The following is a 17,454-nucleotide window of genomic DNA, read 5'->3' as shown; positions in this document are numbered from 1 at the left end:
GGGAAGCTGGGGGAGGGGTGAGGATGGAGGGAGCTTGGGCCGGGAGGCAGTGCGGGCCCGGGCCCGGCAGCCTGGGCTGGGCTGGACGGAAGCGGGGACGGCTGTGGGGACGGCGCTTTTTCCTCTGCCCCGCCCCCTGGGACCACCTCCCCTCACCCCTGCTGTCTGCCGGCCGCGATCTGGCCGGTGGCCGTTAGTTAGGTTTCCCGAGGCCGTTCCTTGAGGCCTCTTTCTCCGGGGTCGAGGAGAGGCCGTCTCCCTAAGGTCACGGCCGGCCCCATCTCAGCACCCAGCCCTACGTGTGAGGAAAAGGCCGGTTGGGATTTCGGGGCTTTCCCGCCAGAGCAGGTTTTCTCTCAGGGGAAAGCTGTTTTCACCGGGAAGCTCAGCTTTTCTGTTATACCTGCTTCACCTCCCGCCTTCCTCGAGACCTGAAAGATATTTCTCGACTACTTCTGCGTCTCACGTAAACATTTCTCCAACTCTTTTTACTCTGTGGTGTCTCCCCGAGATGTCATACCGCTAGTGCCACCACCAGAGAGAAACGTCCGGACCCTCCTGCCCAGGTTATGAAAATCCCCTTAACTGCCACCGTTTGCTTACCTGGCTCATCGCCTTCTGGTAATTCCCTTCAACCGTCTGTTTCTTGGGGTCCCCTAACGTGATCTCTCTGGATATATGCCCAGTTTCTCTTGAGCTTGGTGATTTCTGTTTATCGGTGCCTCTGCAGTATTTCCACTATCTTGTTGGCAATAACTTGCTTCTTTATCACTTTCACGTCAGCCTTGTTAAGTCATTTCACCTCACGTTTGGTTCACTTATATTTGGGGTGGTGGTGATTCTTATGAAATTTATATAAAGCCTTTTATAGGCCACTAACTATTTGATTTAGGGTCCCTCTTCCAATTGGATGTTTTTGGATGGAGTAGATCGCATCATCTCCTAAATCTTTCCTCTCTATAAAGATAATTTGTGTTAAGGACTCGTGTTGAAAGATAGATTACACTGAATTTGAAATTGCAGTTACCGTGAAACCTTAAGCATCTCTTTAAGCATGATCCCTTAACCTTCCAATTTAGAGTTTCCCTTTTTTCCCTCTAGTCCCATTTTGGAAGCCTCATTTGTTTTTATCTTGAGAAGCCTCATTCACTCTTAACCTAATTCCAATTAATTATCCCAACTGCAAAGATGGTCTTCGTATCACCCATCTGATGGCAAATCTAGAGGGAGCAAATGGATTAAAAGACAGGTTCTTCTGCCTCAAGCTAAGATGATGTAACTCTTGACTGCTGCTTCGGAAGTCTTTCCTTTTCTTTAGCTGACTCCTACACCTCCTACCAATTGCACCAGCTTTATTTTATGGCTGTAATATCTATTGATGAATCTGGTTTCCTCCCGTGGACAGTAAGATTCTCAGCAGCAGGGACCAGTTCTTATTCATCTGTGTATCACCAGTCCCCTGTATGTTATTGGTGCACAGTAAATGTTTGTGTATGAAAGAAAGTGAATCTTTGGTGTTTAAAGTGTTAGAGTCTAATTGGAGAGATTCCTTGTAAAAATATGAAAAACAAGAACAAAAGTACATAATGATATGGTACAAACTGTCTCATAAACATAATTTCCCAGAGTTCGTAGTAGGATAATTCATATGATCACTTCCACACCCTTCTCATATCATAAATTGTTCTTACTACATCTTGGTCCTGCATAAAGCTAATTGTACAATGCCTCTCCTCAATATATACTTTCAAAAAACTTCATCATAGCTCTAAACATTCACTTTTATTATCACCTCTTTGCATGTATGTAAACTTATAAATGTTTTACCATACTCATTACATTCTGTTATTGCCAGGACTTTGCCATCTTTTTTTTTCTTTCAGATTTCCTATTATCTTGTGTTCAGCTACTTACCTGACTTCACCTGAATACCTGTAACTACTTATGTTCTTTTAATAAATTAAATGAACAAAGTGAAGTAGAAAATGTGTTACTAGAATGCTCTTCTTAGAGGGAAAAAATTCTTACGCTTGAAAGAATTTGGTGGTATCAGAGGTTCCAGGTCCACCATTTCATGTTGAATCTTGGGGTAAAATATTCCGTCTCCCATTGTATTTGCAAAGTGGCAAAAAGGAAGTAGCACACTGAAGAAGCTGGATATATTTGTATTAAAATGTAAATGTGGGGCTTTAATTCTTAAAATTATAAAAAAAGTGTGCATTCCCCAGAATTAACTAGGGATTACTTTTATCTTGCCAATGTGTATGAATCCTTGAATAAGGATATGCTAAAGGATGTGATTTTGTATTGTTTATTGAAAGAACATTTGCTTGGAAGTGAGGCTGCCTGGATTTTTGTCTTCCCTTTGCCCCATCTTTGTGATTTCAGGCAAGTCACTTAACTACTGGACATAATCTCTAACATTCTTTGATTTGCTTGCTTCCCTCTTCACATCTATCTCAGCAATGCAAAGGAAGTTAACATGGGATTGTTCTAATGGGCACCAGGCTTTTAAATTGGCATTCTTCTTAACACAACAAAAAAGACTAGTGATGACTCCTGGCCCATGGGCCCCCAGAGTTGGGGGCGGCTGGGGGACAGGGAGAGAAGAGAGGCAAAGTGTCCTAGGGAACCTTTGGAAGTGCTGAAATGATTAGACAGTAGAAAATGAGCAAATATTTTAAAACTAAACCTGAAAAAAATGTCCCCTCACCCCTCCCCACCCAAGCCAAACAGGTGTGTTATGAAACTTTAAATAAATATTAAAAGGGTAGGTTTGTTAAAAAAAAAAAAAAAAAAAAAGACTAGACTAGCGATGACAGTTACGGGATGACCTGAAAGAGTGAAATGTGAAAAAGCCACTGCTAGTTTATTGGCTGATAGGATTTTTTTTTTCCCTTAATGGGGGACCCAGGGAATTTGGCTTTATTAAAAAAGAAAGAAGCGGAAAGAATAATGTGTAGAATTACCAGATCGAAACCTTTTAGTAAGTTGAGCATTTGGAAATACATTTGAAGCCTAAATCTAGGGCTTAAATTCTTTGGGAAACCTCCCTGGCAAGACTAGGTAATCAGATGATTACTCAGCTTAGTCTGTACCTATGCCAGGAGAAGCTCAAGCAGCCTTCCTTTATGTGTGCCCTTCGTTATTGGGGCCGTAAAGAATTCCTGTCATCATCATGCAGTTTCCTTAGATTGCAGCTCTGATAGTGCTATGTATTTGGTGAAGTGCTCAATCTTTTTAAAAATATGTGATAAGATTATGACTATATATATGTACCATCTCTAGTCTTCTCCTATTGTAAATCTGCCAAGAAGCCTGTGTCCAAGGGTACATTTATTAACCTAGTTCCATCAGTTAGACTTTTAACTTCTTTTTCTGGGCAAATTAGATATATCGAGGAAAAAAATAATTTCATGTAGGCAAAGGGGCTTTGGTTTGCAACTGTTTGAGTAGTGATGGGGGAAAAAGTACTTAGTACAACAGCGAAGTGTTCCTTGATAACTTTTTGTTTGGCTGCTAAGACATATGGAAGAGAAGTCCTAACAGGACTACCACAAGATCTGTCACTTGTTTATAAAATGGTTTAGTGGGACTTCCCTAGTGGTCCAGTGGTTAAGACTTTGCCTTCCAATGCAGGGGGAACCCTGGTCAGGGAGCTAAGATCTCATGTGCCTCGGGGCCAAAAAACCAAAACATAAAACAGAAGCAATATTGTAACAAATTCAATAAAGACTTTAAAAATGGTCCAAATAAAATAAAATAAAATGGCTTCGCATGAGGTAATAGAAAGATTAATGGATTGGGAAGAATGTTTAGGCTGTAATTTCAGTGCAGTCACTAACTTTATGATCATATGCAAATTAATCTGCAAAGGGTTGGCTTTCCTGACCTGCTTTGTGCTGTAATCTGTGATTCTGTGGGTAGTCCATAATTGCTCTGTAGTATTACACAGGTTGCAGAAATGTTTGGAACTACCTCAGGCTAGTTTTAGTTCCCATTCTCTTCCCATCAACTTGCCTTACCATGTTCTATTTTTCTCCACTAAGAATACAAGTGTCACTTCTGAGTGGCTTCCTGTTGTGTAATGACATGAAAGAGATGTTTCAGAATGTAACATTTCTATTTTCTGTCTTCTTTTATAGGACTTTGTATCTTTGCTGAAGTCAGTGATGTGAAAATACCTGACATGGGTAAGACTGACTATGAAGTAGTGCTCAATCCTTTTAGTTACTCTGATTAGATAAGCTCGAGTGAAAGAATATTTGCATCTTTGTGCTTAATAATATTTTCAATATTTGTGTCTTTGTGCTTAATAATAATTTTAAAGGAGATCTCATCCTAATTATGTAATACAGTATACCAAACAATTTTCTTTTGGTTGGGATATTGTTTATAGCAACATTTTAAAGCACTTTCTCATTCATTGTGTTGAAAAAGCTAAATACACAGTAGCAAGCATTTCTGTGTGCAAGGACTTGCTTTTTAAGTACTTAAAATACCTAATAGAGTAAGTCCCCTACATACAAACCTTCAAGTTGTGAACTTTCTTTTCAAAGATGCGAACATGCGTTTGCATGTCCAGTCACGTAAGTTAGTTCACGTGTCTGGTGTACATTGTCACGTGTGTGCATCCTCTACAAGTCCTTGTGCTTTTGTGTACTTTACTGTACAGTACTGTGTAGAGTACAGTAGTACGGTGTCTTTATTTCAAGCCCAGGATGTCTGGAAGCAAACGTGAAGCAGCAGTAATGTAGGTGGTACTGCTAAGAAGCACCAGCCGTTTTACTGCACTGTACTACTGTACTTTTCAAGGTACTGTAAGATTAAAAATGTTTTCTTTTTTTGTGTGTTTGTTTTTTATGTGTTATTTGTGTGAAAAGTATTATAAACCTATTATAGTACAGTACTATATAGCCAATTGTGTTAGTTGGGTACCTAGGCTAACTTTGTTGGACTTACAAACAAGCTGGACTTAACGGACGCGCCCTCGGAACGGTACTCGTTTGTATGTAGGGGACTTACTTTAGTACCTAGTAGGTACTATTATTATCTCCATTTTGTTGACAGAGAAACTGAGACACAGAAGTTAAGAAACTTGCCTAGGATCACACAGCTATAACTGGCAGAGCCAGGATTTAAACTCAGGGACTGGTTCCAGGGTCCTTGTTCTTTAGTACTGTTATACTGCCCTCTATGTGATAAATAATTTGATTAAGGTAAAATTTAAATTTCATTTAGCTAGTGGCATTGAGAATTAATTGTGATTGGAACATTTTCTGCTATTCATAGTACTTTATGTCTATAACAGGGAACAGTATAAGGTCAAGACTAATAGTCAGTTTAGGAATAGGTTGAAAAATCTATACAATTCGATCTTATAATATCCCATAGGCTCCTCTTAAGTCCACATTAGTCTTCCCTCTACCGTTTTTTCCTTTTGTTTAGTCTACCTTCTTTCTCCTGGTCATTTGTTTCCCTTTTCTCTCATTGCTGATAGCAGTATAAATCCCTGAGTTCCCTTGCTCTCACTTGTTCCTATTCTAACTCTTTTATGGTAACAAAGGTCTCAAAAATGGTAATAAAGTACAGTTCTGCCACAGTATACAGTAACTGAGCTGATATCTGTTAAGAGCTATATGAATAAATTACGCTTTTTGCAGAAAAAATTTTCAAGTGGATTAAATTTTAAAGCACCTTGTTGAGTTGAAACAGAGGAAATAAACCAGGGTTAAGAGTATTTGCTTTGAATGGTGAAATTTTTTCCCCTTTTTTTTTTCTACAGTTAAAATAAAAAAATTTTTCTTTTGGGAAAATTTCATTATTTTTAAAACTTTGAATTAAGCTCTTTTTATTCTTGTACAAGTTTTGAACTATTTAGTAGATGATCTCGATTCCAAATTAACCAGTTTCTGCACATGGGCCTGTTTTTTTGACAGTGACATTTTGAGATTTCTTGCCAAGAGTTATGAAGGAGCGGTTTTATTTGACTGTAGCGGTATTTGGGGGAAATCATTTTTATTAGGTGAAAAGATTGGTTCATAGGAAAGTAGGTATTGAAGAATTATGTGACTTGAACTAATCCGGACTCTTTCCCCAGATGATACTGCTGATAGGATGAGGATGGATGCTGGAGAAGTAACTTTAGTGAACCACAACTCCATATTCAAAACCCATCTCCTGTCACAAACAGGTTTTCCAGAGGACCAGCTTTCACTTTCTGACCATCAGGTTAGTAATAATTTTCTTTCCTTAATTAATGAATTATTTTGGCTTAAGTTTTCATCTGATAGAGTTTAAATGCCACACTCAAAAGCACAAGAATATATGTAAACTTTTTACACTCAGTAATGCTAGTATTTGGAATTCTGTTTGATACGTTAAAGTTAAATAAGAGCCAGGCTATGTACAAATTCTTGGAGAATGATACCTTTTAGAAACTCTTTATTATTCCTCTGAATATTACAATTAACTAATACAGAGATCAGCGTTCTTTTAAACTGGTGTCTTAAAATTGCTGAGCATTAAATGGGGGGAAACTATGAAAATATACAGTAGCTCTGAAATTCATCTGTTCTATAAAGCTTAGTTTCTCAAGGGACCAGCAGCAGCAGCATCACCTGAGACCTTATTAGAAAAGCAGAATCTCAGGCTTTACCCCATACCTGCTGAATCAGAATCTGCAGTTTAAAAAATCTCCAAGGTTTGAGGACTGTTAATAAAGCAGTCTTTCTCAGTAGGCAGCCATTACTAATTAGGATGAGACCATTCTTTGCTGTGTGCAGAATGTTTAGTATCCTTGGGCACTGAATACCTGTAGCATCTGCCCCCAGTGATCATTTTGATAACTGAATATATATCTACACATTTCCAGATTTGTACTGGGGTGCAGCAGCACCTCTGATTAAGAACTGTCCTGTAAAGTTATGAAGAGAATCAAAACCAGGTTGATTTTTCAGCTGCTTTGATATGTGATACACCTGGCTTTGAGAACAGGCTATATTAAATACGTATTACCTTCTAATGAGCATTCTTTGAATTAAGTTGTGTAACAGATATTTTGCCCATTTTTCCCCTTGAAGCCTTAATCATTTCATCATGTTTTCCTTTCTTACTAGTATGTAGCTTAATTTATTTATAATATATATAATTATAATTAATTATATTGCATTCTGAAATATGTCATAATCTTGTTTAATTATATATTTTTCCTAGTGTAAGTTTTTGTTTTATTGTAAAAAATATGGTTTAAGAAAGAACTTTTGTTTTGTTTAGATTTTACCTTCCAGGCGAGGAAATTTGGACCGATCGTATACTTGTTCTACAAGAAGTGCAGCTTATCCAAATTATTATTCAGGTATGACACATTACTTGGAGTCAAGGCATTTCTACCTTTCAGACTTCTTCCTAGCAAGTTGTTTGTGTTTACTGTCTCTAAAAGTGAAAACATTGTCAAAAGCAAAATGGTATTTTCTCCACTAAAACATCATTTTAATGAGCTCTCTGTGTATGGTTGCTATAATACTTCACTGATCTAGTCTCAACCAGATATTTTTTAAAGGGAGATTTTTTTTTAGAATCCATTCTCCTCCTTGTCTATTATGCCCTTGTTAAAAGCAATACAGCTTTGTTTTTGGCTTTTTTTTTTTTTTTTTTTAGATATGTGTATGTGGTGTAAAGGTTACTTATACTGATTTGAAGCACAGAGCTAGCCTATTTGTATTCTGCTTGAAATCATAAATACTGAAAATTTATTTCTACCCAAGCTTGTCCCTCCATTAGGGCAGGAAATGTTAACTACATGTTTCTGTCTAGCACCTGCCACAGCCATGCTTGCATATTCAAGGGCTTGCCTTTTCAACTTGTGATCCATGACAGAAGTCAGCATTCTCTAGGCTTTTCCTAGCCCCTGGCCTGCCTGACTTTTCATCTGACCCCTTTCTAAGGTTTGGATTTCCAATGATCTGGCTCTGTCTTGGGGAAACTTGAGAGTTTTTTATTGGTTAGTCTCCTGGCAGTATGACCCAGGAAGATTATAGTGGTCTTCCAAAGTCTTTTCACTCCTCATGCTTTAATCTCCTCACCTGACCCAAGTATGGGAATATTAGCCATACCGTTGAACCTGTTTCAATGGGATTTTTATAAAGATAAGTTGAGATAATAAATATGAAATGCAAATAATAATTATTGTTGTTATTTGGCTTCCTCAGGATTCTTTGTCAGCAAGATGAGATCTCCTCCCCTAAAAAGACGTTAGTATGATGCTCTTTTAGATTTATATTATATTTAAATATCATTTAGGTGGGTGGTACTTTACCCTGGGCACTGGATTTCCTCTTCTGGGGTGGGAAATGGTGTCCACATCGTATGTGCATAATTGTATAGAAAAATCAGTTAATTTTTTCAGAAAGTTAACTCTGCCATCATTATTGTTGAAAAGGCCTTTCTGATGAGCAGAGAGCCTGAAATATGGCTTGATAGCTTATTAGTATTGATCATAGGGGAAGGACAGTTGAGTGGAAAATATTTTCATTTGAACTCAGGCTGTGTTTGCTTGTAATTTTGTATGCTGATTTACCATTGGACAGAATATTTGGTTTTTGTTTAAAGTAATTGCTTAATAGTAAACAATCATATATAGAAAATTATAATCAAGGTCTCCTGGCTAACTCAACTCTTACTTAACCCTGTGGTCTTCTCTGTTTTTTTATCTGAGTATATATCTATGTACACATTGTATGATTTGAAATATGATTTTTTTAGCCCAATATATATTTTTAAAATTTTCTATCTGCTTACCTGTTATTCTTCTTATTTACCTTTTTCTGTTGATTTCTCATAATCCATGGAATTTATATGCACATTCACAATCCTTTATGTGCAATTCCAAAATCCAAAAAGCTCTGAAAACCAAAGAATATTTTCATAATTTATTTGACATCAAAACCTGACCTGAGCTCAATTCATTACTTGGCAAAAGCTACACGAACTGACATTTAACTGACATTTAAATGTTTTGTCTTTTATTTATCTCTGTAAATATGAATATTTACACATTTTACTGTAGACATATCAGTATGTTTGATAACAGGGTGCTGCTTCAGGTTATACTTAGAAGTGCTACATAGTATATACCAGGTTATCTTTGTAAAATCATCAAAATTTTTAATGTAGAAACACAACTGGATCCAGGGGCCTGTGATTTAGGATAATGGGCCTGTGTCTTCATTTCCTTCATTTTGTCTATGGTTTAGGTCCCATTCACCCTCTCCATTTTCAGCTATTATAAATAACATGACTTAAAATAATTTGTTTTAGCTTTTTTCTTTTAAATTTCAGTGGACCCTTGATACTCACAAAGGATATTTCTGAGATCATCTCAGGTCCCTATATTTTTGACTGTGGTGGTATTTAACCAGAGTGCTGGCTTTCTACTCAGTTACATGATTCTTGAGGGTTATATTTTTTCTGTTTGTCCTCATGCCACAATTTGATCCCTATATCAAAATCTTATGCCAGAGTTTTTATCTCTCACTTGAAGTCCATTTTTTTAGGAAAAGAAAAAAATTCATAACAGTTACTTTATACATGGTGATGACTAGAGAATACCAACAGCAAATAATAAAACCATATTGAAATGGGGTTGTTGAGCTATTAGATTCATTCTCTAAAATACAGCCTGAAGCAGAGGATTCAGATTTATGCCTCTACCAAGTTTAGCCCCTGACCAAGCAAGCTTAGGACATGCCACAGACCTTTTAGGTTGCTCACGGACAATCAGAACTTTCAATCTGTGAATGCCAAGGGTCTGTATACTTTTTTCTTATAATAAAGACTTTAATTCAGATCTTTTTACTGTGTACTTTTTTAACTTTGTTCCTTTGCCACACCCATTCTTGTTCATTACAAGTCCTGCAGAATATTGTCTCTTAGCTCCTATTCTTTTCCAATAATTTCCACATTGATTTCTGTGGTCAGTCACCTTGAGATTTACCTCTTGATTGGACTAGATGTGGGTCCCCAGTTTACCTGCCTCAGCCTCCTCATTCTGACTGTACTGGTCTTTGTCTCCTCTCCTACCTTACTATCCTCTCCTCCACTAAGATGAAAACAAACACAGGAAAAACTCAAACTTCAGAAACTAGAGTCTGGAGCTTCCCATTTATACTTTACTAGATCTGCCTCTCTGTATCAAGCTTTTTAAATATTTGCTTCTTAATCTCAAGATTAGACTGTTAAAAACATTTTTTTAAATTTAGAAAGCAGAGAAAATGCAGCATTTTCACTTTAATAACTTAGTGCTGGTCAGACTTGAAGACCTCTTGATTTTATTAAGGGCACAATTGAAAAGAACATTAAAACATTTTAAACCTTAAAGAAAAGTAGCTTAAGATGAAAAAAAATGATTTTGCTCAAGCTTAGAATCATTGTCAATGTCTTATCTTTGGAAAATATGTTAACTTAGGTTGCCAAATAGGCATTTAGTAGGTAAGAGGAACTAAAGCATCCTGTATTCATAATAACTAAATAAACCTGAAAGTTAACAGGAGCAACTGATGGTTACTTTCATACTAAGTGATTGCCTGACACACTTTTTATAAAATATAAAATTTCGTTATGTCCATAAAATTACTGCCTGTCCTTGTAGAAAATTTGTAGAGAAAAGTAGAAAAATCCCCATCATTCTATCATTGGAACACAACCAAAGTTAAAATTTTGGTGTATTTCCCTATAGTTCTATGTGTGTGTATGTACACATAAGTAATCTTATTTGTGACATTTGCAATCTGACTTCTTAATGATGACAGAATACTGGGTTAAACTGTCAACTAAAAAAGAATGAGTGCAGCCTCCTGTTGGTCCCTTTCTAGCTTTGCTTGATCCCTTTCTAGCTTTGCTTGATCCCATCAGCAGTAGAGCACTATTCAGTGATTTCATTGAGTGGGGATGGAACCACCTTATTCTGGTGGAACAGATTGCCTGATCCTGTGCTTTTCCCTTGAATTTTAAAGCCCAAACCTCTGTCAGATGCCATTGAGGAGGCTACTCTGGTTTATCCTTGGTCTCAAATTTGCATTTTTTGGTAGACTTATTCCTCAAGTAGACATCTCTAGTTAGATCATTCCCTAATCAAATTTTAACAAAAAAAAAAAGTATGAGAGAGGAAGATTTCTACTGTTATTACTTTGCTTAAAGATAATGATTTTCTGGTCCTTTAATGAAACTCATTTTCATTAGCCTCACGTCTCTTATTTTTACATTAATAGTAATAGATGTCAAGCATAGTTGTTGATTACAAAGGGAAAAGGTTGTAATTCATTTTGAAAGTAAATTAGGTCATCCACTGGTGCATCAACTGGTACTAATACCACCCCTGACTGCTGCTTTTTTTCCATCTTATTTAGCCTAAATTCTGATAATCCTGATCAGCTTAAAAAAAAAAATTCCAATACAATACAAAACTGATACTTTTGTCAGCTGCCAAACTTTTTGGATAGAGTATCAAAAGCTACATTAAATAGTTTAAATAACATAAATACATAATATTGTGCAAAGTTCCATAGTAATATGCTTTGAAAGAGGATCCTCAAAGTGATGTTGGCATTAGACAAAATTCAGGGAGTAGAGAGTTAAATTTTTGTCTTTCTACTGGTGCTCCTCAGTTACATAGCCTAACATCTGAAGTTATTTTGAAGGTGTTGTTTTAAATTGTCCCATCCTGCTGATGGAGAGAGGAGGCTATAACAATTATTCTACTCCTAGCTGAAACTTACAAACTTACACCCCAGTTTGTAAGCCACAAGTCAGAAAATTCAAATAATAATTAAACCTCGCTTAGTCTGATTGCAATAGCAAGCATCCGAGTATTGATATGTCTGATGATTATAACATTAAGTGACTGAAGGTTATCATACCAGAACCAGATGCATAATGACGGGTCATTCCTGCCATAAGCCGGCCAGAATAAGCAGCAATTAGGTTATCTCTGCTCTTAGAGCCCCTGAGTCGTGAACACGGTAATTAAAACAAGAAAGTGACACCAGCTGCTTATTAAGCAATAACTGTTGTTCATTTGAATTACAATTCTCCTTGGCCCTCCACCTGCTTTCTTACTGGTCTGGCCTACCTTCTTTCAGGCCCAGGCCTGGGAGTGCTTGCAAGATATAGTTGGGGTAAAATGTTGACTTTTGGTGGACACCACGGAGTCACATTGATGCAGATAAGGCACATGGCTGTGGCAGGATTCAGCTCCTTCATCAATTTTCAGGTTAGTATGGCTGAATCAATTATAGTTTGTAGAAGTTCCCTTACTGCAGACTTTACTGGCAGTTGAGACCGGGATCTTTCTTCCATTAGAGACATGGTGATATGCCACATTACTTTGGAATACAATGTTGGACATGGTTGCAGTCATATGGAGAACCAGTATAGGTATTTGTTTAATTTATTCAAACTTTTATTCTTCTAGACAACCCTTCCTCAGACAGTTTTCTTGGCTCAGGAGACCTAAGAACCTTTGGCCAGAGTGCAAATGGCCAGTGGAGAAATTCCACTCCAGCATCAGGTTCAACTTTACAAAAATCAAGAAACAGCCGAAGTCTTTACCTCGAAACCCGAAAGACCTCAAGGTAAGTATTCTGGCTGCTCAGTTCACAAGCTCTTCCTCCAATATAAAGGAAAATGGCTATAAGATAGTTGTTACATTGGCATTTTTAAAAAGTAACAAACACCACTTTTGAACTTTAAACCATAGAGATACGGACAAATTCATTTTGAACTTTCAACTTTTAATTTATCTTGTGCTGGATTTTGGTGACAGCCAAATCTTATAATTAGAGGGAGAGAATTTTGAGGGAAATCTTGGTGGATATGAGTGTATTGGGACCCTTCAGAATCAATATGGCTATTTTGAACCTTAAAGTGAAAATTGATCAATTTCTGCAACTTCGGTAGCAAAGAAACCAGCACATTTTATAGGCTCTCATGTGAGCGGAGACCTGACTTAAACCAAAGCAACCTTACACCTTAGTCAACTACTTCTATTGTAAAATTAGACTCAGAAAAAACTTGATCATATTTAGCCTAACTTATAAGCCTTGCTTATTCCCTCACCAAACTTCTACTGATTATTAAAGGCAGATGAAGTTTGGCTTAGAAACTTTTCCCTCAAGTACTTTATTATATTAGTAAATATTTCTTTTTTAATATGGTATTTATGACTTCTTAAATATTACTCTGGTGATGGTTTTAGGCATGTGGGATCATTCAATTTCCTGCTTAGTCAAAGCTAAGCTTTCTGGTGCTGATTAAAACCAACAAGATGGTTTTTATTTTATTTTGTGATTATCAGCACATGGACTCTGGAAACATGTGTGAGTACTCCCAGGGATTGTCTTCCCCACTTCTTAATATTTTTAAAAATTACATAAGTATTCATTAACACAGTCACATTGTAACAGTTAAAACATTGCCAATAAAGCCAAAGATCCCTTGACCACTACTCACAATCTTACTCCCTTCCCCTTCATGTGTTTCCTTCCAGATCTTTTCTTATGCTTGTTTCTTTTCACTTTCTCTTGCTTAGATATAGAATGATATATATGCTGTGTAATACTATAAAATGTATAATATGTTATCTTCATTAAAGATATTCTGTATGCATCATTTGGCAAGTTGCTTTTTTTCCTCAATAATGCCATGCTGTTATTTTTTTAAATAATGTTATTACAGAAACAGTGCGCATGCTTTGTACAGAATCAGAAAATACAGATAAGCACAAATAAACAATAAAAACATCATATTCCCACCAGTCAGAGGTCACCTTTGTAATGTCTTAGTACATGTCCTTCCAGATATTTTTCTGTTTGCACACATTTTTTTCCAAAACCGAGTTCATATTGTGCATACTCTTTTGTAATCTTTTTCAGTCAGTCATCTTCTCTTTTTCATTCAGTAAATTTTATCTTATACACTGAATAAGTTATATTTAAGTTTTCCTAGTTGACCCCAAAGTGTCCTTTACAGCTAGTTTGTCCAAAGCAGTATGCAGTTTAAAATCGCATCTGGTATTTATCACCCTTAAGTCTCACAATCTTGAACAGCACCCCCTTTTTTTATGACATGACTTTTTTCTGCATAATGTTCCACCTTTTGGATTTGACAAGTTGCTTTCCCATAGTATCATGATTTTGTCCTCTATCCTCTGTATATTTTATAAACTAGATTTTTGACTTTAATAAAAGCTGATGCTGTGTTACATCATATTAGAAAACCTACAGTCCTATCATTAGTGATGCTGGATTGACCTCTAGATTAGAGTGATAGCGCTCTGGTCCTTAATTGTACAGTTAGGTTTTCTTCCCCCTTGTGACTAGAATGTAATCTAAATGATGTTACTTTGGCATTTTATGAACGACCAGTTTCACATCAGCCTAGGAGTTATTAATATCAGTTGATAATCCTTAGCTGATAGTACTTTTTAAGTTGAGGTATAATTGACATATAACATTATATTAGTTTCGGGTGTGCAGCGTAATGATGCAATATTTGTATATTGATCACCACAATAAGTTTAGTTAACATCCATCACCATACATGGTTACAAAAATTTTTTTCTTGTGATGAGAACTTTTAAGATCTACTTTCTCAGTAACTTTCAAATATGAAATATGGTATTATTAACTATAGTCACCATGCTGTACATTACATCCCCATGACTTACTTGTTTTATCACTGGAAGTTTGTACCTTTTGACTTCCTTTGACCTGATAATAATTTTAGTGTTAGTGAAGTAGTATTTTTCTAATTTTATCATTTCTTTTACACTAATTAATTGGCACTCTGCTATAAGGGAGAGCTTTCTACCTCATTAATTAGGGCTGTTTGGTCACCCTGAAATAGTTTTCCTACTGGGAAGGCAGGGTATGTGATTAGATCTTTCTTCTGCATTACCAATTTTCAAAGTAAGTTTTTTTTTTTAATCACCACTTGATGTGGTTCAAATGAATTTTTCTGTTCTTTTTTCAGTGTCATGGATTCAGTGTGGTTTAATCCACTACTACAATCATTATTCTTTGAATGCTTACATTCTCACAACTTTGGCTAGTGGAAGTTCCTTCAGGCTTCTGTCTGTGTCTGACTCAACCTCGTTAGTTGTTGGTAGCACCCTTGCTTTCTGGCATCGCAAATGCCCTCATACTGTTTCTTTAGGAAGAAGAATCTTTTGCATTAAACACACACACACACTCTAGGAAAAATAAATACAAAAGACATTGTGGGGAATTCATTATATCTTTACCAAGCAAATTATATTGCCCTTGCCATTTTTTCCTAGCCACATCTACCCATCCTAAGAAAAGAACCGTGTTTCTGAAATTCCAAGTTCTTGCTCCTTTCCCCACTCTAACACACATAGGAAACATTAGAGATTGAAGAGTTAGAGGGAGTAGATGTACTTTTTAATTTTCTTTAGACCTAGTCTGATTTCATTTGGATCAGACCACATGTACTGATTTAAAGAGTTCATTTCTATAAGTTCAGCTTAGTCAGCTATGTACTTTACTCTTCAGCCTCAGCAGAAAGAAAGAAAATTAATTATATTGAGCACAAGTACCTGTGCTGGGTAATGATATTTGAAAAAGAGCACATAGAAAAAAACTTTAAATTATTAACCTAACCTTAGAGATACAATTGGATTTTGAGTCCACAAAAATATTTTTCTTGCCAATTTTTCCCATTATTTGAGGCACATATGGTATAAAGAAACAAAGCAAAATTCTCCTTCAGAAGAGGTAGATAGTGAGGGCAGAAGGAGCAGTCACAGCGATGCAGCCTCATAAGCCTTCTAGTTTTTTTTAATGGAGGCTGGGAGCCCTCTGTTGGTCTTTTAGGAAACTTAAATTCAATTGAAAAACAGTTGAGAAGCTTCAGCTTTATCCACCTTTGCATATTTAATCTTAAAGTAATTCCCTCCAAAAGGCTGGGAGAGGGGACTGCAGGGAGTAAATAGAAAGTGTGTGCATATTAGCACACCTAGAACCCAGGTTTTCTGAAGAAGTCTAATCTGATAGGCTTTTTGTCATACCACACAGGTCTATGGTTCCTGACCAAAGGAACTTATAGATGGCGAAGCTAAGAAATACAACTTTAGGTGTTTGGTAATTACATAGTTTGGCAGTTTAAGACCTCCTAAGTGGCAGAACCTAATGCAGCAACTCATTTCTTGTGTATTTCCCTCACAGGGTACATCTGTCATTCTGCTAATTTTTGTTTTTGTTATTTCTTAAAAGTGAAAATAATCACCTGGTTAGACTTTTACTTACTGTTCTTGTCTTTTACAAACTTTTTTTTTTTTTTTAGTGGATTATCAAACACTTTTACAGGAAAGTCAAACCATCACTGTCATGTGTCTGCATATGAAAAATCTTTTCCTATTAAGCCTGTTCCAAGTCCATCTTGGAGTGGTTCATGTCGTCGAAATCTTTTGAGCCCCAAGAAAACTCAGAGGCGGCACATTAGTACAGCAGAAGAGGTAAGGAAAACCTGCAACAAAAGCTTCTAAAAGGTAGACTCTCCCTACATTCAGCCATGTGTTCCCTCTGACTTAGATGTTTATTAACCATTCCATTAATCCTTTCTGTGTTTTTTTTCTTTCTTAATTGCTCTTTTTGAGTGCCAACATCTCTTCTAAAGAAAGTAAGGAGATATTTTAGCAGGACTTCAGTATTTTTCTTACCATCTTCTATTCCTGTTGGACAGCACACTTAATCTTCAGTATTGTCTGAGTGGCTTCTCATACATCAAACTATCTCTGTTCTCTTTTGGACCCTTATTAAAGCTCTAGTTTCATGTGGCAAAGCTGTTAACCTTGCTGGATTTGATACCTGCCCTTCTTACTAGGATAATTTTTCCTCAATATAAAAGAAAAATCAAGAAGCCAGCTAAATAATTTACATCCTTTCATTTGAGTAAGATCTTTGAGATCATAAACTTTCTCCACAAGAAAGATGTTGTGTTGACACTATGTTACATTCATTCAGTAAACTTAGGAAAAAATCAGTTCCTTATATATAACATATAATTTATACAATAAGGAGATGTGCTTACACCTGTTCAATTAAATATTTATTGTGCATCTAGTCAGCTTTGGACTGGTTGCTGTGGAGATACAGATAAATAATAATGACCTCATACTTATATAGCATTAGAGTTTCCAGTGTGCTTTCCACATGTATTATTGTTTTGAATTCTTTTAACCTTGTGAAATAGGTAGAGATGAGGTAATAACCACATTTTACAAAGTTGAAAAGTAAAGGTCAGAGGTCACACAACTAATAAATGGCCAGCCTGCAGCCCAGTTCTTCTGCAGGAGTCTAGAAGGTATGCTTTCTGTTATACAGCATGGTTATGTGGTTCCTGTCCACTGGCGCTTACAGACCGTGGAGTCAGCAATAT

At 36.5% G+C, this 17,454-nt stretch overlaps 1 protein-coding gene across 2 annotated transcripts in view; it reads left to right on the top strand.

Annotated features, from left to right (window-relative positions):
• Positions 1-17,454, top strand: part of SENP1 (SUMO specific peptidase 1) — a 64,116-nt gene that overhangs the window by 850 nt on the left and 45,812 nt on the right. The window contains exons 1-6 of one of the 2 annotated variants that reach the window (XM_029204455.1): positions 136-621; positions 4,146-4,193; positions 6,101-6,231; positions 7,276-7,357; positions 12,470-12,629; positions 16,360-16,531. In XM_029204455.1, the coding sequence (XP_029060288.1) occupies positions 570-621; positions 4,146-4,193; positions 6,101-6,231; positions 7,276-7,357; positions 12,470-12,629; positions 16,360-16,531 (645 nt within the window). In that variant the 5' untranslated portion in view covers positions 136-569. Of the gene's footprint in view, positions 1-135; positions 622-4,145; positions 4,194-6,100; positions 6,232-7,275; positions 7,358-12,469; positions 12,630-16,359; positions 16,532-17,454 lie in introns of those variants that run through there. The other variant, XM_029204456.1, reaches the window with a different exon arrangement.

This window comes from Monodon monoceros, unplaced genomic scaffold, assembly GCF_005190385.1.
Source record: "Monodon monoceros isolate NGI ecotype Baffin Bay Population unplaced genomic scaffold, NGI_Narwhal_1 Super_Scaffold_6, whole genome shotgun sequence".
NCBI lineage: Eukaryota > Metazoa > Chordata > Mammalia > Artiodactyla > Monodontidae > Monodon > Monodon monoceros.
The sequence above is the reverse complement of the archived record's forward strand: the minus strand, read 5'-3'. Positions and strand labels throughout refer to the sequence as shown.